The 27,932-nt window shown below is 41.0% G+C and overlaps 2 protein-coding genes across 2 annotated transcripts in view; one reads left to right on the forward strand and one right to left on the reverse strand.

Annotated features, from left to right (window-relative positions):
- The window catches only part of LOC137097436 (uncharacterized), a 65,210-nt gene that overhangs the window by 14,029 nt on the left and 23,249 nt on the right, over positions 1-27,932 (forward strand). The gene's annotated exons all lie outside the window — the stretch shown is intronic.
- On the reverse strand, positions 926-27,621 carry LOC137097295 (gasdermin-A-like). The gene is given in 10 exon segments (XM_067469537.1): positions 926-1,169; positions 2,802-2,875; positions 3,295-3,445; positions 16,116-16,264; positions 21,484-21,537; positions 23,679-23,772; positions 23,897-24,062; positions 25,749-25,926; positions 27,334-27,570; positions 27,612-27,621. Coding segments are annotated over 10 exon segments (1,347 nt in total). The 3' UTR covers positions 926-935.

Raw genomic sequence — 27,932 nt, forward strand, 5'->3', positions numbered from 1 at the left:
GCCAGAAAAGTGACCGAAAAGAAGGCTACAGTGTAATAGAGAGCAAGGCTATATGTACATGTATGCACTACAATAAAACCCTAAACATGTTTTGTTCAGAACAAAGTCCCACTTTATGATCCCACCAAAGGAGGGATGGCGCAGTGGGTTAAACCCCTGTGCCGGCAGGACTGAAGACCGACAGGTCTCAGGTTCGAATCTGGGGAGAGGCAGATGAGCTCCCTCTATCAGCTCCAGCTCCTCATGCGGGGACATGAAAGAAGCCTCCCACAAGGATGATAAAAACACCAAAAATCATCCGGGTGTCCCCTGGGCAACGCCCTTGCAGACAGCCAATTCTCTCACACCAGAAGCGACTTGCAGTTTCTCAAGTCACTCCTGACATGACAAAAAAAAAAAATCCCACTGGAACCTCATTTCTTCTGGTGGGAGTTGATTCCCATCTTCTTTCTTTAATGTTTCTTCAACCATTTTTTCCCATATACTTTCAAAATCATTATTCTTCCTTTCCGTAGGCCTTTTTTAAACTTTAGAGTACATGTTAATTTATCATTTATTGCTAATTTCCAAATTTCCTTATATCATTCTTCTATCTTAATTTCCACCTCTCCTTTCCAATTTTTTGGTATTAGGATCCGGAGATTGGGAGCACTACAGGTAGCACAAAGGGGGAGAGGGTAAGAAATAACTATATAAATTGTAGATATGATTTTTTTCGCAACAAAATGAATAGAAATGTAATAAAAATTACTATTCAAAAAAAGAAGTAAGCCCCACTGAGGAAAGACTGGAAAAAGTTACTTTTCTGAACTGCAATTTGCCTAACTCATGATTGTGGGAGGTGTAGCCCAAAATATATTTTTCAAGTTTGGAAATAAATGGGACTTTCCCAGAGAATTGTGTACAGCTTTAGACATCCAGATATCACGATGAATTCAGTCGTCTTTTTGCTTAGTTAGAAGATTGAGCACATAAAGAACCACATACAAGGGCACGAAAGCGGCAGGCTCTCCTGTTCCAGTAAGATGAGCGTCATTTTCCTGAATGGTCACTCCACTCATTTCAATCATTGCTCCCGTTATAAGCATCTCCTCTTTAGATAAGATCTGGGCATCTACAGCAAATTCCACCTCCTGGTTGCCTCGAATATGCTCTAAAAGGATCTCAACCTTTGGGAACACGAAAGAAGCAAAATCAGAGCACACTACTCGAAGTATTCAATCTAAAAAAACATTGTTGTTCTTTGTGAAAACTATTGCTATGTATCACTATCTGATGAGGGAACTCTTTTGCCATAGTTAGTTCTACCAGTACTGAAAAACTAGCAGCCAAATTATATTTTAGAAAGGAACAAGTATACAGAAAGCTCGTATGAACTCATGCCGTTCTGTACCACAATGTTGTAGCATGATGATTCCACTTTAATTCGCATGGAATCCTGTGGGTTTTTTCTTGTTTGCTGCAGCATTAGAACTTTCTCTGGCTGCAAATCCTAGGCTTTCATAGAAACACATGATAAAAATTCACATCTATGAACATGTCTGGCAAAACATAAAGAATCATAGAATCCTTGAGTTCGAAGAGACGTCATAGGCCATCCAGTCTGTGCTGGTACGGCTGTACCAGGAGCTCCAACTTTATTTTCTTTCTGTTACTGTTTGCAGTCATAGGGCAGGTCTCCTGTCCATCATAATTAAGCTTTGGTTCCGCCCCTTGTTCAGGGCACTGGGCGGGAAAGGAGCCATTTTTTGTGCAGTCTCTCATAAGGAAGCTAAACTATAGGACGTAGACCAGCTCGTCCCGTAGAAAAGCTTCTTTTCTCAAGAACATCTGGGGAAACAGAAACAGAAATTCCAGGGAAAAAGTCCCAAGGCTCTGGCTGAGAGCTCACAGCCTCTCAACCTCACAGCAATCAGAGGGAAAACAGCCCTGAAGTTTTCAAAGAATTCTCTGAGGGAGGACAGCACTACAGATCCACGGAACTCCATCTGAAATATCTACAAGCCTCGGCTGGTAGGTCTACTCAATACCCAGACACATTTGGAATTGGTAGTAGGACCCACACCGATGAGGCACAGATAGTAAACAGCCTGGGAGAGGTTAAAAAGGGTTTTTTCCTACAGAGAATGTACAGCTAATCAAAGTCAGGTACCAGTCCATTGAGAACTAGACTAAGAAAGTGTTGTTTGAACCATTGAAGATTTGTTGTTTGTTCCTTAATAAAGACTTTGTTGTATCATTAAAGACTCTAAAGACCATCACTTCAGAAAAATCCCTGAGAACCTTTCTTTGAGGTGCCCTGGCTTCCCACTGGGCTTAAAGTATACGTCCTATAGAAAAGACAGCTGTTACAGGCCCAGAGCGCGGCAGAACAGTCCAATCCCCGCTAAGAAGCAGGAAAATTGCATTCAAAGTATCCCCAACAGATGGCCATCCAGCCTCTGTTAAAAGTCTCCAAAGGAGCCTCCACCACACTCCGAGGCAGATAGTTCGACTGCTGAACAGCTCTCACAGTCAGGAAGTTCTTCCTAGTGTTCAGGTGGAATCTCCTTTTCTGTAGTTGGAAGCTATTGTTCAATGCCCTAATCTCCAGGACAGCAGAAAACAATCTTGCTCCCTCCTCTCTATGATTACCCCTCACAAATTTATACAAGGCCATCATATCTCCTCTCAGCCTTCTTCTCTTCTGCAGGCTAAACATGCCCAGCTCTTTAAGTCGCTCCTCATAGGGCTTGTTCTCCAGTCCCTTGATCATTTTAGCCACCCTCCTCTGGAAATGTGGGGTTAGAGTTCTCACTTACCAGTGCCAGCTGCTTGGGCACAATCTTTTTTTCCACAGATTCTTCCAAGAGCATCAACTGTTCTTCTTGCAGTTCTGAGAAAAAGCAAAACAATCAATGGAAGGGAAGGGTTCCATACTAGGGCTGAATGGCTGAAGCAAGATTATTCTGACCAGCAATACATAAGAAAAAGCCCTAGTTTGCTCTAGCATTCTGGAACATGCAGATTAAGAGAAGGCTCTTTTTCAATGAGTTTATGTCCTCTCACAGTAATAACTGGGCAAATCTGTGAGAAAGTCTGGGAGAGTATGCCCTGAGTTACTTGTCCATGATGTATTATTATTAAACAGGTCTAGTTGCCCTCTTCAAGAGGGCAGTGGAGGATTTCACGCAGATTTAAAATCAAGCAAGATCAATATCTGTGCAACGGAGTCAGCAGGGGCTCATGGGCTGAAAGGTCCTTTAGTGACATACATTCAAATGGTCACTGTATTTTGGAAGTTGTGATCCTCACCATCTAAGGCTTTGAGAAAATAGACAACTGCCTTTGCAAGTTCAGAGATGATGACTCCACTGCAATCTTGTAAATTCTCCATCAGGTCTTGCAATTCTGGCTCGTCTGCCTTTAGTTCGCATGGGCCGGGGGCTTCAAGCGCCTCCTCCAGCTAATAGTATATAGAGAAAAAGAAGATGTTAATGCCAACCAGATAAATGCAGGGATTTAGTGGCACACAAATGAAAGCAAGGCTGGCTATGTGATGAAATTTGAAACAAAAATATGGTAGAATGGGAATGTTTTTGAAGATGAATTTGGGGTTGAAATTTAATGTTTTGTCCTGAAATGGCAGGGTGACTGTTTCTAAGTCTTTCTCACAAAGGACAAAAACACTTGTGAATCATTTTATATACTTTCTAATCAATAGACACAGGCAGCTCCTGAATTACAAACACAAGGCTTATATATGACTCATAGTTAAGAACAGGGATGAGACAACAGGAAGTGAGAGAAATCTACCCCCAGGAAGGGAAATTCATTCCTGGAAGAGTTATCAAGGGGTAAAGGTGTCTCCACTGAAGCTTTATCACTAATCCTGGATTCCATAATAAGCCGTGTATGGTAAATTGAGGGATATCTCTGGCAGGGTGGACACCAAGATCCCACCTATGCCCTTATATATAGCGTGGAACAAAAGGCTGAGCCTAAGTGACCGAAGCACTTGGTAAAAATAGCTGCCACCACCTCAGAATTGCCGGCCTGAGGAACCAAAAGGGTGTGATTGTATTTTAAATAAAAGGATGTTTGAGCTCTTGTACTTCAATGGCTAACTGGAGATTAAAAGATGCGTTGAGAGAATGACTTTTGAGGGAAACGAATGGATTGAGGCGAACAACAGTTAAGAGTGTAGCGGGGAGGGTGGTCCCCAAATTCCAATAATCCAGGAGATCGAAGAAGAAGGAAGAGACAGAGACAGCTTTGCAAGTTCACAGAATTTAATGCTTACCCGGGTAAGGGCACCTCAGCTTCAATCTGGCTGATGAGGTACAAAGTACTAACCCAAAACTCCCAGTATTTATAGGCAAAATTATCCAGTTCGCACATGCGTACATTCACTTGACATTTACACAATCTAATCAGTTTGTCCTCGAATCGTGGCCAAGAACATTTGTTGGCAAGAACACTTGTTGGCACAATACTATGTTTTCCACAACTTCCCCTTACATCATCTGACCACGCTCCCAGATGATTTACATTAAAATGAATCATTAAAATGAATCATAACTTCATATATTTCTTCACACATCATATTATATGATTCCACACATCTTCATATCTGTATCTTTAACTTATTAAAAGCAAGCATTTCCCTTATTAATCCTCCTTAATTACCTTCCCAATACATTCACAATACATTAGTTCTTTCAATTGATCCATTAAAAAGGTATATTAAATTTTGTCTGCTATTTACTTCAACCAGACAGGAGGTGGCGCTGTTATACCATATCTTCAGATGTTTGCTTCTCCTTAGATTAATAATTATCAATTTGTTCTTGGCACCAACTCTTGTAACCTTCCACATTTAGCTCCAGCCTTGGCTTATTCAAATATTGACATAAGATAGGTCTCTTGCCTTCCTGTCCTCTATACCATCTGTTATTCTTCCCTTCCACCACCGAATCACTACCAGAATTCCTTCTCCACACTATTAGGAATCCCTTCTAAGGTAAAACTTCATTAATTTCATTAAGTTATAATTATTTTTCTATTTAGCTGCTGCCACATACCCCACAAAATCTTGTGACGAAGAAAACTTCATTTTTCGGAGTCACACCCTTAGTGTGATTATATCACCTTATTTCCCCTGGATAACTGTTGCATCTCTTCTATCTCCATAGTCATAAGTTGTTTCAATTGACTTCCATGTCGGGCATTTGCCGCAGTAACAATTCTTTCAATCATATTTCTTAAGCAAGCAATCACACAAGGTAGTAGGAACATGATTAGAATACCAATTATCAAGATAACAAATCCTATGACGATGAGGTCTTTTAACCATTGGAAATTCGGCAACCAATCAGTTAACCAGCCAAAAACACTCTCTCCCTTTGGGGCGTATCCAATTCTGATGGTAGATACTACTTTCTGTATCTTATTTATATCAGATTCAACCTCTCCTGATTTGTTTATATAGTGGCAACACGTGGTATTTAGAAAAGAACATAGTCCTCCTTCTACAGACAATAGGTAGTCCAAAGCAAGTTTGTGTTGCATCAGGACCCCTGCCAAGGAATCAACTTCCGTCTGCAGAGCTCTTATTCCAGCCACAGTTTTGTTCGCCAGCCTCTCCACTTGAGCTGAGAGTCTCCGAATCTGTTTTATATTTAGAGCTACGCCCACAGCAGGGAACAAGATGGCTCCCAGCCTTTCTCCTTCATTTAAATAAGTTTGGTCTGGATCATATCCCAGTGTTTCATCATAAGCTCTTTTCAAACGCTGTTCTTCACGCTCCCTTCTCCAAGTCACCTGGGATTGTTGTTCTGGGTATATTGTCACATCTGCTAACATCAGGGTACCAATCGTGCACGTACCTTCCCAAAAAGGCAGTAAAATCTTTCCTGCCCATTGTCCACAGATCCAATACAATCCCTGAGACAAGCCTCCCTTGGCTACCAACGATTTAGGCACTTCCTGGTGGGCTTCCACCCCTTTTACCACTTTTGCAGGATTTGATTCTCCTCTACTCTGCTGTGGCCCTTCAACAGGTGGTTCCCCCTGGCCCTGAGGCAGCCCTTTGATAGGAGCCTTTGGTGGATCACGACCCCTGCTGGCTACTTTTGCCTGGGCCTGTTTAATGTGCGTGCCCAATTCTGGTGAAACAACTCCATCAGATCTTTTTACCCTTCTTGAGTGTTCCAAACGGGCTAAGAGGCTAATGTCTTCAGAAGCCTCTGTTTTGAATACATGGAGAAGGAGATTGCAATTGGGATAATGACCAAGTTCTATTTGGTGTGTGTGGAGAGGGTTGTCTCTATCTTGGGTCCATCTCTCATCTTTCTCCCAAGTAATGCAAGCTGGGGCCTCTGGCGAAGTCCCTTCATGTGTTACTATAGCTTGTCCTGGATCAAGTAAAGTTTCAGTCATCTCATAATTTTGAGGCCTTAAAGTGCTCCATCCTTTTTGACTTAATAATGTTCCTACCATAAGTGGCCATCCCTCACGCTGGGAAGTAGGCCCATGACTACAAATCCAACATTCAGTAGCTTCTGTCTCATTCGCTATATCCCGAATCATCTGGTGGAATATATTCTGCTCCCATCCTCCCTGCACTAACTTTGGGACAATCACACTCAACACAATCAGGTAATAAGTATTCCACATTCCAAAATGAATAAGCTTTCCCCCATAAAACATGCTTATAATAGTAACCCAACCAGACCAACCCTAAGATAATAAGGAGTCCCACAATTACACCCCCGTCACCCAAAAAGTCCATTCAATCTTCTTTCTTCTTTCTTCTTTCTTCTTTCTTCTTGCTTGATTGCAGTTTCAGAAACTAAGTCTCTCTCCTATTCAGGGCAACTTTATTCTTATGTTTTAAGTCTTTGAAGTATGTCTTTTTATTTTATTTATGTATGGTTTAATTAGTTCTTTATTCAATCATCCAACTCTTAAGTTTATTTGCTGTAAGTCAGGGTCCTCTGCTGTGTAGTCTTCTCTCTCTTTTAAGCAGGCTTAGCTCATCCACAATTTTACTTCCTCGTACCCGTGGGAATTCATCAAGTAGCAGACCCCTTTCACTCCTGTCTCAGATGTCACACTCCCCAGGATCTTTCATCCACTTTAAATCTTCTGGTAAAACAGGGGGATACTGTAACAGGTAATTAATTAACATTTTTAAAATCTGTACTTCTTTCCATGCTGCTTAATCCTCCTCACTTCCACCTCATATTGCAACAGCTTATCTTCATTCCTTTACCAATTCAATTTACTAATATGTTTGAACCTTAAAAAGCATCTCAGTATTTTAGCAAAGCAACCCCATAACATTCACTTTATCACAGCTCTCCCCACAAAATCTTCTAAATTTAAATGCATCTCAAATTGTCACTACTTTTTCTCTCTCAGACAGTTTTACAACTAATATCAATTTTTTTTCCCAAAAGATTTTCCCAATTTCTTCTCTCCCCGTGAGGGCATTTAAGTGGCCATTCTTAAATACTCTCAACACATAATTTCCCTTTTCAACCTCACCAGGCATTTGCAAACAACCAACCTCACACAACCTCACACAACAATCTTATTCATCCCAAAACTGATTTCATACATACACTCATTTACTCTTTACTGCAACTCTCTTCTCAAAAGGGAATCTAATCATTCACTTCTCACACTTCTTACTCTCACACATCTCAACAGTTTTCTTCTTTCATTATCTTTAATCCCTCTTTACTTCTGTACTAACATTTCATCACTACTGTATGACTTTCTTTTACATTCTCATTCTCTCTCTTTTCAATTCTTTTCCCACATGGTAATCACACACTCTGGTTTTTCTCCTGTGATTAACCATTTCGCTCTTCTGACTTACTTTTTCCTTGCTTTCTCAACATACCTTAACTTTCTTCTTGGATGACTTTCTCTTACCCACATACTTGGTCTTTCCCCATCATATGTATTGTTCCAGGTTTTTCCTGAATTATCCTCTTTTTCCTTTTATTTGAAACCTGTAAAGATTATTTCTCTCACAACACAAACAGCTACACACATTCTTTTTTCTTCTTCTAGCCATACACACATTCAAGTTTTTCCAGAAAATGTATACAGACATTTTCCCTTTTCCCAAAAGACAGACACATATTTCACATATTTTTCTTTTCTCTTTTCCTTTTTTTTTCATTATTTTTCTCATTTCATCATCATTTCTTTCTTTTTCCTTTTCTTTTTCCTTTTGGCTTTTTCCCGGAAGCTGCAGCTAGTCCAACGCGCGGCAGCCATGCTGTTAACCGGAGCAGGACGCAGAGAGCATACAACGCCCCTGCTGTCCCAGCTCCATTGGCTACCGATTCGCTACCGGGCCCAATTTAAGGTGTTGGTGTTATCCTACAAAGCCCTAAACGGTTCCGGCCCAAAATACCTTGCAGACCGCATCTCGGCCTATGAGCCCACGAGGGCCTTGAGATCATCCGGGGAGGCCCTTCTCTCGGTCCCGCCTGCCTCACAGGCACGCCTGGCGGGGACGAGAGAGCGGGCCTTCTCGGTGGTGGCCCCCCGGCTGTGGAACACCCTCCCTGTTGAAGTCAGACAGGCGCCCTCTTTGATGGCCTTTCGGAGGGCCCTGAAAACTTGGCTCTTCGAGCAGGCCTTCAACTGAGTGTATCTTGAACGACTCTGGAATGGACTAGGATTATGAAATTGGCTATGACCCCAGGACTTGACGAAGCGGATTTTTAGCATAAGTATATGTTTGTTTGTATTGTCTGGTCTGTATTGTCTTGACTTATTGTACACTGTTCTTTGCTACTGTGCACCGCCCCGAGTCGCCTTCGGGCTGAGAGGGGCGGTCAATAAATGCAAATAATAAATAAATAAATAAATAAATAAATAACCATTAGTTTCTTTTCTTTATGAACATACTGACATTTAACAAAGAAACAAAGCAAAAACAGAAACAAACATACGGTTGCAAAGCAGCTAGAAGGAACAATGCATATAGACACATCCAGATTCCACAATACACAACACATAGGATCAACATAACAATTTTCCCTTTTTCCCAACCTGAACACTTTTTCCCTTTTTAAAAAGTGCACTTTTTCCAACCTAAGAGTGAGCTTTCTGTGGCGAACGCAACACTCAGGGGGTTTTCTTTCTTGAGGTCTGCAGTACCTCTTTTGAAAAAATGTTCCCCCAAAAATGTTTCCCCAGGCATATCCACAAATGCCTATACCTTAAAAAGCTAGCTTCTCCCTTTTTCTGGAACTGCAGCTGTTACTTCTCAATGCACTTTCAGTCAAGGGGCCAATGAAGGAACAGGCCAGTGGAGGCGATTTTTCTTATGGGTACCCTTTTTCGTCTCCCCTGATCCATGCCTTGTCCGGCCCTCCGAGTGAGAGGCATCAGCCCCCAAAAGCTTACCTTTCCTTCTTCCTGTTCTCCAGTCCCTGTTCGGGCGCCATTTTGTAGCGGGGAGGGTGGTCCCCAAATTCCAATAATCCAGGAGATCGAAGAAGAAGGAAGAGACAGAGACAGCTTTGCAAGTTCACAGAATTTAATGCTTACCCGGGTAAGGGCACCTCAGCTTCAATCTGGCTGATGAGGTACAAAGTACTAACCCAAAACTCCCAGTATTTATAGGCAAAATTATCCAGTTCGCACATGCGTACATTCACTTGACATTTACACAATCTAATCAGTTTGTCCTCGAATCGTGGCCAAGAACATTTGTTGGCAAGAACACTTGTTGGCACAATACTATGTTTTCCACAACTTCCCCTTACATCATCTGACCACGCTCCCAGATGATTTACATTAAAATGAATCATTAAAATGAATCATAACTTCATATATTTCTTCACACATCATATTATATGATTCCACACATCTTCATATCTGTATCTTTAACTTATTAAAAGCAAGCATTTCCCTTATTAATCCTCCTTAATTACCTTCCCAATACATTCACAATACATTAGTTCTTTCAATTGATCCATTAAAAAGGTATATTAAATTTTGTCTGCTATTTACTTCAACCAGACAGGAGGTGGCGCTGTTATACCATATCTTCAGATGTTTGCTTCTCCTTAGATTAATAATTATCAATTTGTTCTTGGCACCAACTCTTGTAACCTTCCACATTTAGCTCCAGCCTTGGCTTATTCAAATATTGACATAAGATAGGTCTCTTGCCTTCCTGTCCTCTATACCATCTGTTATTCTTCCCTTCCACCACCGAATCACTACCAGAATTCCTTCTCCACACTATTAGGAATCCCTTCTAAGGTAAAACTTCATTAATTTCATTAAGTTATAATTATTTTTCTATTTAGCTGCTGCCACAAGAGTAAACTAATAAAGAGTTTATTTATAACTTGAGGATAACAACAACTCGTTGGAATTGAGTGGTACAAAATCTTGATGCAGTTGCAGTAACTTGGTTACTTGAACACAAACAGTTCTCCTGACAGAATAACTTTTATATCTGAGAATCTCTTTAAACCACTGTTCTACTATTAGACACAGTATTCACTGGGATACAGACCCAAGACAAATGGCAATAAGGTATCTGTGAAACCTTTACAAGGCTCACTAAGGCACAACCCTCCTTTACTAGTTCTCCTAACTCAGTAAAGCTCTGGCTTCCTGCCTTCCCCTTATTCCAAAACCTCAGAGATTCTCTAAAAGTTCTCTCACTTCTGTCAGTTCCCTGCTCTAAAAATCCAACTCTCTCTGTCTCACTCCCAGACTCAACTCCTCTGTCAGATAAGACAGCTCCCTTTCCCTCCATCCAGCTGACTCCACCCCTGATTGTTGCACCCAATCAGGAGTCAGCCTGACTCCTCCTCCTTCTCTGCTCAACAACCAGGGGGCAAGCCACTGCCAAGCAGGCTTCGGCCTAGCCAGCTAAAAAGGTAGTTTTATTACATACCTCCCCACCTTAAGTTCTTTCTGGAAAATTTTCAATTTCTAATTGAAATCTGTAAGAAAGGGTTTCTCATGAAGAAAGCTCTTTCTTACCTAACTCTCCCTTCCTGTACCTAACTATCTATTCTAACCCAATCTAACTTAAGGCAAAGGCATTCAACCTATCTTTCTAATCTTGCATGTTATCTAAACTATCTAAACATCCTATCTAACATGTTCACAGTCCTAACTAACATTACATTGCATACTAAACAACATTTGCAAACAATACAATTATTCAATGTATTCTATCTATGCAATCCTGCAATGTAAATAAAACAGTCAGTACAATATAATATACAAACCTGCAAAGGAAAAGCATGTTAAATATATTACATTATACTGTACAATACATTACCTTATACAATATACTCTATAATGCAATTACTTATACCATTGTCAATAATGCCTTAACTAACATCTGAACACCATCAATGCATTATTTTAACCTGCAATTAAATATTTTAAATTGCAAATAATCACCTGTATTATCAGCAAAGAAACTTCTATGGAAGATGCATTTGACATAACCCTGGGGTTTTCGTTGGTTAACTGGCACACTCAATTTAACTAGGAACCAACTTTGGCATGGCAAATATAAAGGGGCTTAACCTTGTTCTATTTCAGCCAATGCCACAAATTCTTCCTTTGGCTCTTAAATTAACACCACCCACGGCCAATTCAAACCCCATACTCCCATCTACAGATGTTTCCTCCCAGGATGAAGCTGAGACAGTGTCATCTCCATACAACACTCTCTGGACCTTACGCTCTAGCTCCACCTGCTGTTTTTGTCCGGGATTGCAATCTTTAAATTCTCCCTCCAAATCTAACAAAGAACCAATTGAATACACTCTCCCCCATTTAGACAGAGTCCCATTCCCCTCAGTCTCCGGAGAAATCTTCCCCACAACCCTGGTTCCGCGAGAATCCGGCTCTCCGGGCAAAGTCCAATGTCCTGAGCACAATGTCTCACAGCCTAACCCCAGTCCCGCTGGTACTGGAGTAAAGATACCAAACATTGTCCCTTTTTGCTGTCGTGAGGGCTTCTCCTCCGCTGTCCTCCGACTTGGATGGATGACTCGCTGGTCTCCTCGAGGGACGACCTCCCTCCTCTCCAGATGACCACGAGACCGCTCCGCCTCGCTCTCGCTCTCCAGCCGTTGCTTCTTTTCGAACACTGAGGTGAACTCCGACCTCACTGGGCTGTTGACCACCGCCTCTCTCCTTCTCTCTCTCTCCTGCACCGTCTGCTTGGATGTTGAGGCAGTCGCAGACCTCGCTGGGCTGCTGTCCATCAGCTTTCTCCTTCTCCCTCTCTCCTGCACCATCTTCTGTAACGTCGAGGTAGCTTTAGATGTTTTTGGGCCGCTGACCGTTCCCCTTCCGGCTTTGCTGGAACACACGATCGGCTTCTCGGAGACTAACTCAACCGTGTTTCTGATTGCTGGCTTTTCGGCTTCCCTGGCCACCATGACGGGCCCCTTGGTAACTTTCTGTACCATTCCTTTAGCCACGCCATCCAGCCCAGAGTCAGCTCCGCCATCTTTGTCTTTCCCATCCTCCTGAGCCTTTCTAGCAACCTCAGCTAGCACCTTGGCTCTCTTGATGAGGGACAAATGGCCTGGAGTCCCTGGCTGAAACTCCTGGTGCCATTCCACAGCCTGTGCCACAACTTCTATAGCACTGTTTAAATCTCCTCTTGCCCTCAAACATGTCGCCATTAACAAAACTAGATTAGTGGAACTCTTCAGCAATTCTGTATCTTTCAAAATCATGTATGCTTCATGTACATGACCTTGATTCAACTTTTGTATTGCCATAGTCAACTTTTCGATTTCTAAAGAGGCAGCCACTAATCCTGGGCTTTCTCCTCCTTCTTCAGCCTCAGTCTCCCTTACAGCCTCCTCCTGTTCCTCTCCCTGATTAGGAACCACAGGAGCTTTTTGGTGTTTAGGAGGCGCCATGCTGCTGTATAATGGTGTATTTAAGCAGTTTCTGAGGTAAAACTTCCTCAGAAATGCTTTGGCTCAAACTTTTACCTCACAAAATCACACCACCCCACTGGATTTAGGCTTAAAGTAACGTATCCCACCGCTGGTCACCAATATGGTAAATTGAGGGATATCTCTGGCAGGGTGGACACCAAGATCCCACCTATGCCCTTATATATAGCGTGGAACAAAAGGCTGAGCCTAAGTGACCGAAGCACTTGGTAAAAATAGCTGCCACCACCTCAGAATTGCCGGCCTGAGGAACCAAAAGGGTGTGATTGTATTTTAAATAAAAGGATGTTTGAGCTCTTGTACTTCAATGGCTGACTGGAGATTAAAAGATGCGTTGAGAGAATGACTTTTGAGGGAAACGAATGGATTGAGGCGAACAACAGTTAAGAGTAAACTAATAAAGAGTTTATTTATAACTTGAGGATAACAACAACTCGTTGGAATTGAGTGGTACAAAATCTTGATGCAGTTGCAGTAACTTGGTTACTTGAACACAAACAGTTCTCCTGACAGAATAACTTTTATATCTGAGAATCTCTTTAAACCACTGTTCTACTATTAGACACAGTATTCACTGGGATACAGACCCAAGACAAATGGCAATAAGGTATCTGTGAAACCTTTACAAGGCTCACTAAGGCACAACCCTCCTTTACTAGTTCTCCTAACTCAGTAAAGCTCTGGCTTCCTGCCTTCCCCTTATTCCAAAGAGATTCTCTAAAAGTTCTCTCACTTCTGTCAGTTCCCTGCTCTAAAAATCCAACTCTCTCTGTCTCACTCCCAGACTCAACTCCTCTGTCAGATAAGACAGCTCCCTTTCCCTCCATCCAGCTGACTCCACCCCTGATTGTTGCACCCAATCAGGAGTCAGCCTGACTCCTCCTCCTTCTCTGCTCAACAACCAGGAGGCAAGCCACTGCCAAGCAGGCTTCGGCCTAGCCAGCTAAAAAGGTAGTTTTATTACACCGTGTTTTTCAAAATCCAATAACCACAGGGACAGAATAACAAAATCCAATAACCACAGGGACAGAAGCACTCCAAGTGGCCAGATACTGGTCAAAGGACATTTAATCAACTACCAGACTCTACAAATTTTGTATTTTGTCTATCTGTTTGCTTTGTTCTGTTAGAAATGTAATATAATTGATTGGTTGCCCTGACACGACAAAAAGGGACAGAAAGTGGGGGGAAAATTGTCTGAACAGGAGCAGAGACAGCAAAACAAACACCACAGGGGTATTAGCCCTTTCCTGTTTTTTCCAAAGCTAAAAAAGATGTATTTTTAGTTGGAATTTGTAAGGTAATCTTAGATGCCGCTGGACAATATTAGGGTAGTGAGATGGTGTTATATATCATATGTAATGGTATAGTTTGTAATACTTGTCTTCTAGGCCTGGGCGGTTTCGTTTCGTTAATTCGTAATTCGTTAATAATTCGTTAATTTTTCCAATTACAAAACGATAACGAACCATTCTGGAGCAATCATTAAAAAAACGAATTTTTAAACACGTTTTGTAAATGCTTCGTGTTTCATTATTGTATTCGTTTCGTTATTGTTCTGAGGTTGTTTCGTTATTATTTCCGCATGTCTGGGCCAGTTTTATGGTTTAATTAGTGAAAAAAAAATATAATATCACACCAACAGTCAAGAACAGAGGGAGAGGGAAGCTTCAGAAGTTTTTGGAGGTTTTTTAGCGTATTTTGCGGTCGCGTCCACCATTAACGAATCGATTCATTATTGTTTCGGAAATCGATTCGTTAATTTTTTACCATTTACAAAATTTCGTAAATATCGAACTTTTTAAAAGGAAAATTTTGTAATTATTTTAAATATCGAAACAAAAAAACCCCCCAAATACAAATCGATTTTAGAAACAAATTTTTGCATTGTTACCCAGGCCTATTGTCTTCACTTTATATGCTGCCACCAACCCAAGCTGCCTTAGGATTTTTAAAATGCCGCTCTGAGGTAAACTTTTCCCTCTTCTGCCACCACTGCCCTCCCTTTAACTCCAAAGCAAATGATTGTCAGGGTTAGAACTCTTTCAGTGATATCAGGATGTTGCACTGCCTGGAATTTCTACTCAAGGATTACTGGTAAAATGAGTAACAATAGAGGCTTCTTAAAAGTCAAACAGAGAAAAGATTTATTTATAAAAAACAAACAGACAACTGATTTCTTCTTTTGAGAGGCACAAACGCTTGACTTGTTACTATAGCACAATATCTTAATGGTTGCTAAAAAAAAGATTCTTGGCTTGGTTACAAACAGAGCTAATCTCACAGATATAGCTACTGGATAAAAAAACAAACAAACCCTCACTCTACTTCAGCGAAATAGCAATGCGTTCTTGACCAACCTAACCCAGGCAGTCTTCTGAGTAATTAGCTAACTCTCCCCAGAGTCCTTACAGCTAACTTACTCAAACTAGAGACCAAATCCCTTGTGTTGTCTCCCACAAGTAATCAGGATGCTGCCTGACCTTTCTTGTCAGGTATTCAGCCCTGCCCTGACACAAAACACACACTCTCTCTCAGAAATACCCAGCCTCCAAACCACTTCTTCTCCCTCCAGTTCCCAAATCTCTCCTCTCTCAGAAGCTGAAATCTTTTTCCTTCCCAAGACTTGGCTCCTCCTCCTCTGCTCTAGCCAATCCCAGGAGACCTCCAACTCCTCCCATCTTCTATCTATCCTCCCTCAAGATGGCTGCTTTACTGGTAGAAACTCTCAAAATGGAGGTTTGTCCTACTGTCTTCCCAGGATTCTATTCTGGCCTATTAAGTAAGAATCATTACAGAGCTACACTTTAAAAATGCACCTACAAATTCAAAAATACAGAATGTATCTTGTTCATAACACGGGGACTCCCTGGAATACTATACTATGGAATACTATAGGATGTCCCTGGTACAATTTGGAGTGTGTAACAAGTAATAAAACTCAGGTTTGACATTCAAGATTTTAGAGAAATCTTCAATTTCTCTAAATATGACATAGAGCTGGAAATACACTAATGGGAAAGATCCACAAGGACAATGTGGCGATTCTGGCGAAGGATTAGTGAAGGGAGGGCCAATGTGCTGGAAAAAAGGAGGAGGAAACCCTTAGGCCCAAAGGAAGGGGCTAACGCACCACGAGAATATCTTTACCTGGAACTCTAGTTTTTGTAGAAGGTCCTTGTTCTTCATTAGAGCCACAAAGCCAGTTAGAAACACCCCTCTCAGATTTGCAGATAATGATGTGAACTGCGCACATTTCACTTCAACCTCCCGCTGTATAATTTCTTTACTGGGTTCAGCTGATAAAGAGAATTGAGAGTTCAGGATCAGATGATATGCACCCATTTAAGGAAAAAGATACCTGAGGGCTAAGTATCTGATAATACTGGTATTATTCATGTTTTTGAAAATATTGTATTTATGGGTTGTTGTAGGTTTTTTCGGGCTATATGGCCATGGTCTAGAGGCATTCTCTCCTGACGTTTTGCCTGCATCTATGGCAAGCATCCCCAGAGGTAGTGAGGTCTGTTGGAACTAGGAAAAAGGGTTTATATATCTGTAGAATGACCAGGGTGAGACAAAAGACTCTTGTCTGCTGGAGCTATATGTGAATGTTTCAATTGACCACCTTGATTAGCATATAATGCTTGACAGTGCCTAGAGCAAACTTTTGTTGAGAGGTGATTAGATGTCCTTGTTTTTTTTCCTCTCTGTGGTTGTGCTGTTGTAATTTTAGAGTTTTTTTTATACTGGTAGCCAAATTTTGTTCATTTTCATGTTGTCCATATTGTAGTTATGTCACCATGCAAACCCAGCATAACAAGTTCTTAGCACAGAGCACAAAGCCCATTAGAAACACGCCTCTCAGATTTGCAGATAATGATGTGAACTGTGCACATTCCACTTCAACCTCCCACTGTATAATTTCTTTACTGGGTTCAGCTGATAAAGAGAATTGAGAATTCAGGATCAGGTGCTATGCACCCATTTAAGGAAAAAGATACCCGAGGGCTAAGTATCTGATAATACTGGTATTATTCTATGTTTTTGAAAATATTGTATTTATGTCACCATGAAAACCCAGCATAGCATGTTCTTAGTACAGAGCACAGAGCCCCCGGTGGTGCAATGGGTTAAAACCCTGTGCCGGCAGGACTGAAGACTGACAGGTTGCAGGTTCGAATCCAGGGAAAGCACGGATGAGCTCCCTCTAACAGCTCTAGCTCCTCATGCGAGGACATGAGAGAAGCCTCCCACAAGGATGGTAAAAACATCAAAGCATCTGTGCATCCCCTGGGCAATGTTCTTGCAGACGGCCAATTCTCTCACACCAGAAGCGACTTGCAGTTTCTCAAGTTGCTCCTGACACGGAAAAAAAAAGCACAGAACACAAGCACAAAGAGGTATCTCACTGGTAGAATTAAATGCCAGATCTTTTGAAACGGTCGGAATCTTTGAAATCCATAACCTCATCAGTAGAGAAGGTTTGAAGTATTTATTGTATTGAAACAGATTAATATTCGATTAAGAAGGCTTTTAAGATAGGGGTTCCCAACACAGCAACTTCAGAGGATACTGTACCCAAAGATACCTCTCTCGGTATCCTGTGTCTGACTGACAGAATTCATCTGGACAGACATGGACAAATCTATTCTAATGGCACCCATCTGCCATGCTGATGGCACAGTTTTCTAATATATGCATCAGTTTGCCCATTTTACATGTATGTAATGCATTCACCAGTTCACCTCTTCTTGGCATATGACTGTTAATACAAAGATTTGATGCCATTTGCTAAAAGTTTATTTAAGCCTCAAGGGATATTAAATTATTTTCTAACTTTGAGTATCAAACTAGGACATATTTTCAGAAGTGATAAAAATATGTATAGTATGCGTTCCTTACCCCTGAGAATTTTTTTAAACCCACACTGCAGAAATATTGTGTTATTTCAGGATCCCCATATTGCTTGAAATATTATTGAAATGTGTAAATAGGCCAGACAATGAACTCAGTTACAACAGTGGCCTTCAATTGATTCACTTCAGAGCTTGCATTAACCCCCAGCTTCTGAAACATAATCTCTACTTACGTGGGCAAGAGAGTAATTCATGTTCTTCTTCTATGGAAAAAAGAAGCATAATAAGAAAAACAGAGTCAGGTATATTATTCATGCGATCTGCATTCAGACAGAGTGTGAACACATCCTACCGAATTTTGGTGGAGCCCAAAGACCTTCTAACACAGTCATGCTGCAATGATGGGTTTTGTTGGGGTAAAACTGGCTTTGTGCACTTTCGGAGTTCAACAAATTGTCCAAAGCACCCAAGGACATCCTCCCAAATTGCTTAGTGTGTGGTACTGAAAAGGTACATTTCTGCCCATCATTTCTGTAAGCCAGTAGGTTGTGCAGACTCAGTATCAAAGCGTGATCAGTGAATGCTTAAGAAATGATTGGACACTTTCAGGGAGTGTGGTCTCACCAGGAGACTTGAAGATGTCCAATAGACAATCATGTTTCCAAACGAGAATGGGATGTCTATACACACACATGAAGATCCGCATAGTCAAAGCAATGGTATTCCCCATAGTCATCTATGGATGTGAGAGCTGGACCATAGGGAAGGCTGAGCGAAGGAAGATAGATGCTTTTGAACTGTGGTGTTGGAGGAAAGTTCTGAGAGTGCCTTGGACAGCGAGAAGATCCAGCCAGTCCATACTTCAGGAAATAAAGCCCGACTGCTCATTGGAGGGAAGGATAGTAGAGGCCAAGATGAAGTACTTTGGCCACATCATGAGAAGACAGGAAAGCGTAGAGAAGACAGTTATGCTGGGGAAAATGGAAGGAGAAAGGAAGAGGGGCTGACCAAGGGCAAGATGGATGGATGGCATCCTTAAAGTGACTGGATTGACCTTGAAGGAGCTGGGGGTGGTGACGGCCAACAGGGAGCTCTGGTGTGGGCTGGTTCATGAGGTCACGAAGAGTCGGAAACAACTGAATGAATGAACAACAACAACAACAACACACACACACCAACTATATAACCCATTGTAACCTACACTTTGGGGCACATGAGAATGAAAGAATTATCCTACTTGGGAGCCCAGCTAAATAAAGCCTGCTTTTTTTCCATTCCAGAAGACTCGGTGTTATCTTTGAACTACAAAAACCATTGCAGTACAGTGGTTTATTTGCTACTTTTTAAAAAATCATCCCATCTTCAACTTAAATGGACATGTAGACTATACTATCCTGTCATGTTAAAGTTTCATTTCCTTCCCAAGCAGAAGGATGGCTCTGTAAATGCAGTGGCATTACGGGTGTTGGGGGGGTCACTCCCCCCCCCCCAACTAAACATGTGAGGCAGAGTAGAGCTCCATTTTGAAATGAAACAGATGATTTCCCTACCTTCATCACACTGTTAAATGTATCCATGTTATTCATTTGTACTCAGCATTGTTTGCCATCACACTGTAAAGATTTGGCCCCACCCACCATCCTTCCCCATGTTTTTTGTTGAAAAAACCCTCCTCTCTTTGAAATGTCATCTGTTATGTGTTTCCAATTCCGGAAGCAAGGAAGCAGGGAGGGAGGGAAAGTGGCAATGCTCACTCTCTCTCTCTGCTGCCCCACAGAAAAGTGTGTGGACCTTGGAAAACTATAACTCCCAGGACTGCATAGTATGGAGCTATGGTATTTAAAGTAAGGTCCAGCTGCATTCATTTCACAGTGTAGATGCACCCAGAGAAGGTTCATGGATCTAGGGAAAGTGCTTCTGCTGACCACCATGGCAATTGGGTTGTCTCCTGTGGGAGCCACCATATTGCTAGCCTGGTATTGTCCCATCCCACAGCTTTCTCTCAAAACCCCACTCAGCAGGAAGTCCCGTCCCTTCAAGATAATCTGCAGCAGGATCCATGGTTGCCTCTGCTCCCTCCCCACTCGGCATGTGAGCATGTTCAGCTCACACATCTCTGGAGGGGTTTCATTCACACAAAGGCAGGGAGAATAATCTGGTGCACCTTGTAAGCACCTCCCATGGAGTGGATTGGTAGGTCAATTAGGTTCCCACAGAAAGGAATTTGATTGTTCTATCGTTCTCCATGTTGTGGTGACATCTAAGTGATTCCTTTATCACACTGCACTACTCTATTGCTGTAATCTACTTTAATTGTCATGATAGCAGCCTGGGCTTCATAGTTTAGTGAGGCCTGTGAAGTCTCGGCCTGGTTTTTACCCCTCTGTTTGCTCCCTGGAGGTGGACTGTTCCATTCTACTAAGTTTTATAGAAGCTTAGGATCCCCCTAGAGGCCAAGCTCTGTTGGTTCAGCCCATTCTGGCCCAGAGCCTGGTGGAAGGACCTTTCATTCCATTCTGTTTGGACATAGCTTGTAGTCGTTAGCCAGAAAGTGTCTGGTCTGGCTTAGCAGTCTGAACAGGCCATCCTTAGCACATATTTGCCTCATAGATTAGAATGTATTTGTCTTAGAGTCAGATGTTATAAAGAATTCATCTGTATTTGTCATAGAAAATATAGTTGTTGTTACCTCAAAGTACATACCACCATTATACCTCATAGCCTCCTGTTATCTATGTTTACCTCAGTTATACCTTATACCTGTTCCTTACTATTCTGATTCTATACCATCAAGAATCAAACTGCACCTTTGTATACCTTGTTTTGATTCACTGCACCTTTGTATACCTTGTTTTTGATTCAGTAAACTTCATTGGTTAATTTTAGTCTCGTCTCTAGAGTTTTATTTTGGAGGTATTAAAGTATATTTAGGGCATACCGATGGTCACTGGGAAAATAGCTGGACACACATAGTTTTCTCTTAATCTTCCCGGTGGTGCCATCATAAGGCCCAAGAACTCTCTGGATAAGACTGCACAGCTCCTCTCCATAAACTGCAAGTTCTAGAATTCCATGGCAGTTAAAATGGAATATAGTGCTATGCACAGCATAGTGGGAATAAGGATATCAGGTAGATGTGGATCTTGACTAGGAAGAGTGCGCGAGAAATATCAGCTGGTTTGGAATATACCAGCCAAACTATTGATGAAAGCTAGCCCAAGTCATCTTGTTGTTTTTATGTGATAAGACTCAAATTAGCTACCAAAATGTTTCCAGATATAATTTTAAATTGTGGCTTCTATTTTTCATTCCCTAGGTCCAGATCAAATTAGCTTAAAGATGCTACATATGATCTTCCGTGGAGATTGACTTCAGTTACTTTAGTTTCAGACTATGGTCTTCTAATTTTATTAAATTATTTTATATTTTGAAATGCCCTTTTGTTTGGCATCCTTGAAGTGACTGGGTTGACCTTGAAGGAGCTGGTTTGGGGAAATATCTGTAATGCTGGTTTAAGGCACTAGGTAAAGAAATTACATTTATCCTTCTGATGTGTTTTTGGAAGAATGCTGGCACTATGAAAACACTTCTGTTAATGTGTGAATGATGTTGAGAAATAAAATATTAAATATTAAACAAATTTGCTAAACTTTGCTTACCTGACTCAGCGAAAAGCCAGGTTCCTGTATTATCATCTGAATAGTAGGAAAGACCTAAGGCAAATAAAAAAAATCATAACTGTAAAAAACAATATGAGTTTTGAAGATTAACATATGATTACAAACATTACTAATAGGGCAGAGTACTATCCAGAAGCAAGTATAATTGAACGCAAATGGATTAACCTCTGCATAGACAGAGGTTAATCGTATATTATCAAGCATTTTATCAATAAAATTGTTTTTAATTAAGCAATTGTTTTTGATTGTTTTATTAGTACAGGACAATGGATGTCAATGGGCCTACCAGCCTGTTTTGTAATGAATTCCAAGGTGTTATGTGAGCAATATTGTTAGGGAGTAAGGGATTCCTCCAGACCAGAATGTAAAAACAGGTGGCTTGAGAGAGTGTATGTGAATTGAACCTCCACAGTCACATTCTCACCATTCGCATTATACGTAAAAAAAAACCCGACCCCACCATTATCATCTTTTTTCATTTTGGGAAAACATTTCCTATTGCAAACCATCTTTCAATTCCAAGGACCTGCTGAATTTTTATACTTCTCCTTGACTCTGAGACTTAATGTGTTCCTGACTCTGTCCTGGGACCACCACGAGAATCTTGTTTTTGAGACATCTGTACAGCAGTGATTCACTGGCTAACTCATATTTTCAAGTATCGTATATGCTCGAAGATAAGCCGAGTTTTTCAGATGTTTTTATGGGCTGAAAAATCATTCCTCGGCTTATAATGGCGTCTAGCTGGGCAGTGGGGCCTGGAGGTCATTGCTTGCAATCTATATCTATATCTATCTATCTATCTATATATATATATATATATATATATATATATATATATATATATAAATGCTCTCTGTGAAATGAGTACCTTAAAAACAAAAGAACCAATGAACGAAATGACACCAAATTTGGCAAAAAAAAGTTTCACAACACAAGGAGTGACCATCACTCAAAAAATTATGATTTTGTAATTTGGGAGTTGTAGTTGCTGGGATTTATGGCTTACTTACAATCAAAGAGTGTTCTGAACTCCACCAATGATTGAATTGATCCTGTCTTGGCACACAGAACTCCCATGACCGACAGAAAACACTAAAAGGTTTTGGTGAGCATTAACCTTGAGTCTGGGAATTGTAGTTCACCTACATCCAGAGAGCACTGTGGACTCAAACAATGATGGATCTGGCCTGAACTAGGCACAAATATTCCATATGCCCAAATATGAACACAGATGGAGTTTGGGGGAAATAGACCTTGACATTTGGGAGTTGTAGTTACTGGGATTTATAGTTCACTTACAATCAAAGAGCATGCTGGACCCCACCAACGACAGAATTGGGGCAAACTTCCCACACAGAACTCCCATGACCAACAGAAAATACTTAAGGCCACCCAGTCCAACTCCCTTCACCAGGGCAAAAAAACAAACAAACAAAAAACGTAATCAAAGCCCACCTGACAAAGAGTTATCCAGCCATAGATATAAATTATATATATGTGATTCACACACAGAGAGATATAGTATCATAGATTTGAAAGGGACCCCTAAAGAAGGACAATTTGCATGGTGCATGTTTCAGAGTGGGCAAACCAGACAATCTCCACATCAGCACTGACAAAGAAACTGCAAGAAATACTGTTTACCCGCGAGCATAAAGAAATTACATATATTAGAAACCAACACTTTCTAATTATTTTCCAGACCACCAGACTCAGCCACAGCAACCCGTGGCAGGGGATGGCTAGTCTATGATATATTTCTCTCTCATCTTCCTCTGCTAGACAATTTTTCTTTTCTGCTTCTGCTCTGCTTCTCTTCCCAGGCTGGAATGTTTTGAAAAGGGAAAGAAGGGGGAGGGAAGCCAATCAGTCAACAGGTTTTCCCATTTTTTGTAGATGCCTTGGCTTATATTCAGGTCGGCTTATACTTGAGTATATATGGTTAAACAAGCAGCAGTGGTTGCCATGCCCTGATGGGCATTGTAATGAATCAAATGTTTCTTGTCATATAGAAAAGATAAGCATTTGCCAAAAGGAAAATGTCCCCTCCAAAATTATTTGCAATGCATTAATTGCAAGCTCTGCCCATGCTCAGAATTAACATACAAGAAAAGAAAGGATGGAAGAATTTACTTCTGTTAAGAACCACATTGTAAATAAACATCTATTACCTAATGATTCCTTTAATACTTTTAGTTTCTTGGTTCTGAATGCGAGAATGCAAGATTTTGGGATGAGAATTGTCTTCTTACTATCTCTGGTGCCCTAGAAGATAAAACAATAAACAAAACCCTGGATCAACTTCAAGGAACATGGCATCGGTGTGAAAGGAGACACCTTGTTTACTCCCTTGAAATTTATGAATGGGTTGAAGCAATGCTAATCCAACCTTCACCCCCATTTTGAGATATTTTTGAAAAAAGATGGCGCCTTTGGTTTGGCTGGATTCCTCAATCTCTGCATCTTCCACAGTCTCGACTGCCTCAGTCACAATATACAGGTCGTAGTTAAGCTTCTTTGATTGTTTAATGAACTCATGATCCCTGTCGATTTTTCTGTAGCAGAAAAGAACATACATCCCTTATCAAAAATATAAGCAACAGTACAGATTGCATGGAACAATGGTTATATAAAAACTAAAGGTAACACTTCCACTCAGGCCAGTAGCCAGGATTTTGATTCGGGGGGGGGGGGGGGCTGAGTCTGAGTGAAAGGGGGTCTACCCTAGCAAACCTTTTGTATTGTTACCCCAATACCCCCATGCATATGAGATATATTGAGCATGGTGATCAGATCATGATATGAATAAACATAACAGTTTAAATCAGGGGTCCCCAAACTATGGCCCAGGGGCCAGATACGGCCCTCCAAGCTCTTTTACCCGGCCCTTGCTCAGTGCCAGCCTAAGGCTGAAACGACTTGAAAGCACACAACAACAACAACAACAACAATGACAACAACAATCCTATCTCATCAGCCAAAAGCAGGTCCACACTTCCCACTGAAATACTAATAAGTTTATATTTGTTAAAATTGTTCTTCATTTTAATTATTGTATTGTTTTAAAGTGTTTTTGTACTACAAATAAGATATGTGCAGTGTGCATAGGAATTCATTCATTTTTTTTCCAATTATAATCCGGCCCTCCAACAGTTTGAGGGACTTTGACCTGGCCCTCTGTTTAAAAAGTTTGAGGACCCCTGGTTTAAATAATGTACCAGTAAGGCCTTTTTGCAGACCATCATGCCTGCTTCCACTATTTGCCAGGTGTTATTGAATGAATTTCTCGACCGTCATGGATATGGATTCTAGTATCAAAGTATTAAAAACCCATACTATTTTACTATAGCTTTCTCAGGCTTATATTTCCATTGGTGCATATATATATATAGATAGATAGATAGATAGATAGATAGATAGATATAATCTCCAACCAGTTTATCATGCACTTTTAATATTTATTTTGTGCAATATTGCTATGTTAATAATGATGATAAAAAATAATTATTATCATGACAATGAGGATCATTACTTTAAAGTCAACAAATACATCTCTATTTGTTTTTTTTTAAAATATATTTTGTGATTTGTCTGCATTATTGTGGGAGGGGGGTTAAGTTACTTTCTCATACACATTATGGGCCTCTTCACATGGGGCTATTTGGCCCCATTTTGTAGACTTTAAGCACAGCATGGACGGGACCTGCCGTGTGCCATCACACTATATATGGCAGGCCTCTCCTCTCCCACTTGAAGTAGAGGCAAAGCGCCAAAAGGCAGTTCACCCTCCACTACAGAGAGCAAAGGATATTTTGGGTACCTCTGATATAGTTACCCACAGTTTTGGCCAGTTTTGGCTGTGTGATGTCACAAAGGGCAGCGGGGCAACGAGTGTTGCTGTGCATTGCCATCCTTTGTGCCATATGATGGGGCGGGAAAGGGTGCCAATGCACCCTTTCCTACCCCCATGTGTGATGAGGGTAGGGGGAAGGTGCGCAGGGCACCACAAACCACCCCACACACCTTCCCTTTTGCCAGTGAAAGCCAGTGAAGTTACACAGCCCAGCTAGGGTGCGGGATAAAGTGATTACACTAAGATTAGAAAGAATTAGGTAAAACAGTTTTGGAACTGGAAATCAGTTTTACTTGACTGTGGAATCAAATCATATCTGAGTAGAAACATGTACAAGATATCATGCGCTATTGGCTTTGAAACAGGTTCACAAGCTCAATATACTTACAGCTTTTTCACAGAATTGATGATTGTGGGACATAATTTTATCTTTTTCACCTTCAAAGACCTTTCACAGGACATGGACACATTGGCTTCTATATCGGCTATACCAGGTCCAGAAATTTGTGCTTCCACTGTTCCATCTACCTCTACCTTAATGGTAAAGTAGCTTCCATCTTTGACATCTGGAAATTAAAAATGAAGAAAGTGTTTGACTGAAAGAAGCAATAGAAAAAAGAAAGATTGCTTAAGGATCAGAACAATTTTAAAAACTATCCACCTCATCACATTGAGGGCGCATCCACACAGTGCCTAAAACTCGCATTTTTACCCTGGAGCGTCCAAATGACACCTCAGGTAAAAATGAATTCCTTCGGCACAAAGTAGGAAAACCCTGTTCTTTCCCAAAGTAATCTGACACTTGAAAAGACTCAGGTCTTTCAGCACTGTGGGCGCTGTGTGGATTCGGTCCCAACCCACACAGCTGTCTCTCATTTTTGGGGTCCTTGAGCCTGAAAAACCCAAGACAGGCCCACCCCTTCCCAAAACACCATAAAAGCCTTAAAAAGTAAAAATTATTTACCCAGTTGGCATTTTCCTGCTGCCAACCCTCCCTTGACACGTAGAAATGCTGTGCGAGTAGAAGGGGGGGCAGGAGTGATTTTTCTCCTTCCCTCCCCCCACTTCTCCTGGCACATTATTTCTATTTGCCAGAATAGGGCCGTCAGCAGGAAAATGCTAACCAGGTGAGTATTTTTTTTCTTTTTAAGGCTTTTCTGGTGGTTTTCTTTTGTGTCTGGGTGCCCTGCCAGAAGGTCCGGCAGGGCATCTGGACGCCCCCCCCCCCCCACGAAAAGTATGAGCTTTTGGGGGGGGGTTGAACTCTAACGTGGGCCCAATCGGGTTTTTAAAATTCAGTTGGGCAAACATTAAAGTCTTGTCTGGAACCACCCTGAGAAGGGAAAGCATAGGATACTGTCCCTATAAGGGAGAAAATCTCTTGTTTGGAGTTCTACCTCCCCATCACACTCACGTGAAAACTGGCAATACAGTCATCTTTTACATTCATCACAAGAAACAACAATATCGAAAAACCAAGAGATTCCTTGCCCTGCCCAAAGCCCCTTACATTAAAGGAGACTGTCACCAGTTTACAGCCTATCTTCCCATGGCATCCTATTGATCTGCATGGAACCCCATAGAATACAAGATATAGTGAGCCAGGTTTAAACCATTGCTTTCCATGGGGATCCTACTGATCTGCATCAAACCCCATAGGATACAAGAGACTGCTGATGGTTGAGCAATGAAACAGGATGGGGAAATATTGATGGTTAATTACCGATATACTTGAGTACAAGCCGGCCCGAATATAAGCCGAGGGGGGCTTTTTCAGACTTAAAAATATGCTGGAAAACTCGGCTTATACTTGAGTATATACAGTATATGAGTTCTGCAGTTAAATGCATTGTGAAATCAAATGTAAGAATCAATGAATAAAACCCAAGAAGGGACAGAATGCTAAACTAGAAAGGTCTTTGGCTTGATTCAGCACCATCCTTATGGTCTTATAATTGAATCTTAGATGTTACCTAATTTTACAGCATCACAGTCACAACAAACCACATCGGTTAGTTTATATTCTGTTTTTTGAAAAGGCTCAGTCTTCCACCATGAAGTCTTTATCTTTTTGTAAAGCAGGCAAAATGGCCGATAATTTTCATGGTCTATACTGCTGCATACTGGGATCAAATCTCCTTGTGGGTCCAGTTCTTTTGCCAAAGATTTAGTTGTGTTATAGAATGACATTTAAGGAAGATAACTTTGACCTAAAAAGAGAAACAACAATAAATAGAACAAAATTACGAACCTGGCTGCATTGTGCAATTGGCAGAGGAATGATTTCCGCTTTGGAAATAGTAATTCTTTTGTCTCTTCAAAGGAATTTAAAGAAAATATGTGGTCTTTTCTGCTTCCCATGGTACAATTATGCAGTTAATACAATTAATCTCCAAATGTGGACAACAGCTCTACCAAAAAGTGTATGCAGCTTGATAACTTATGATTTTTAAAAAACAGGTTCACTGAACAGTGATTTGTTGTTCTCTATTATAACTTCTGTTAATACCAGCTTCATTGCTTTTATGTGCTTTCAAGTCAACTTATGTCAAATGTTCTGAAATATAATTAG

This window comes from Anolis sagrei, chromosome 6 (genome assembly GCF_037176765.1).
Source record: "Anolis sagrei isolate rAnoSag1 chromosome 6, rAnoSag1.mat, whole genome shotgun sequence".
Taxonomy (NCBI): Eukaryota; Metazoa; Chordata; class Lepidosauria; order Squamata; family Dactyloidae; genus Anolis; species Anolis sagrei.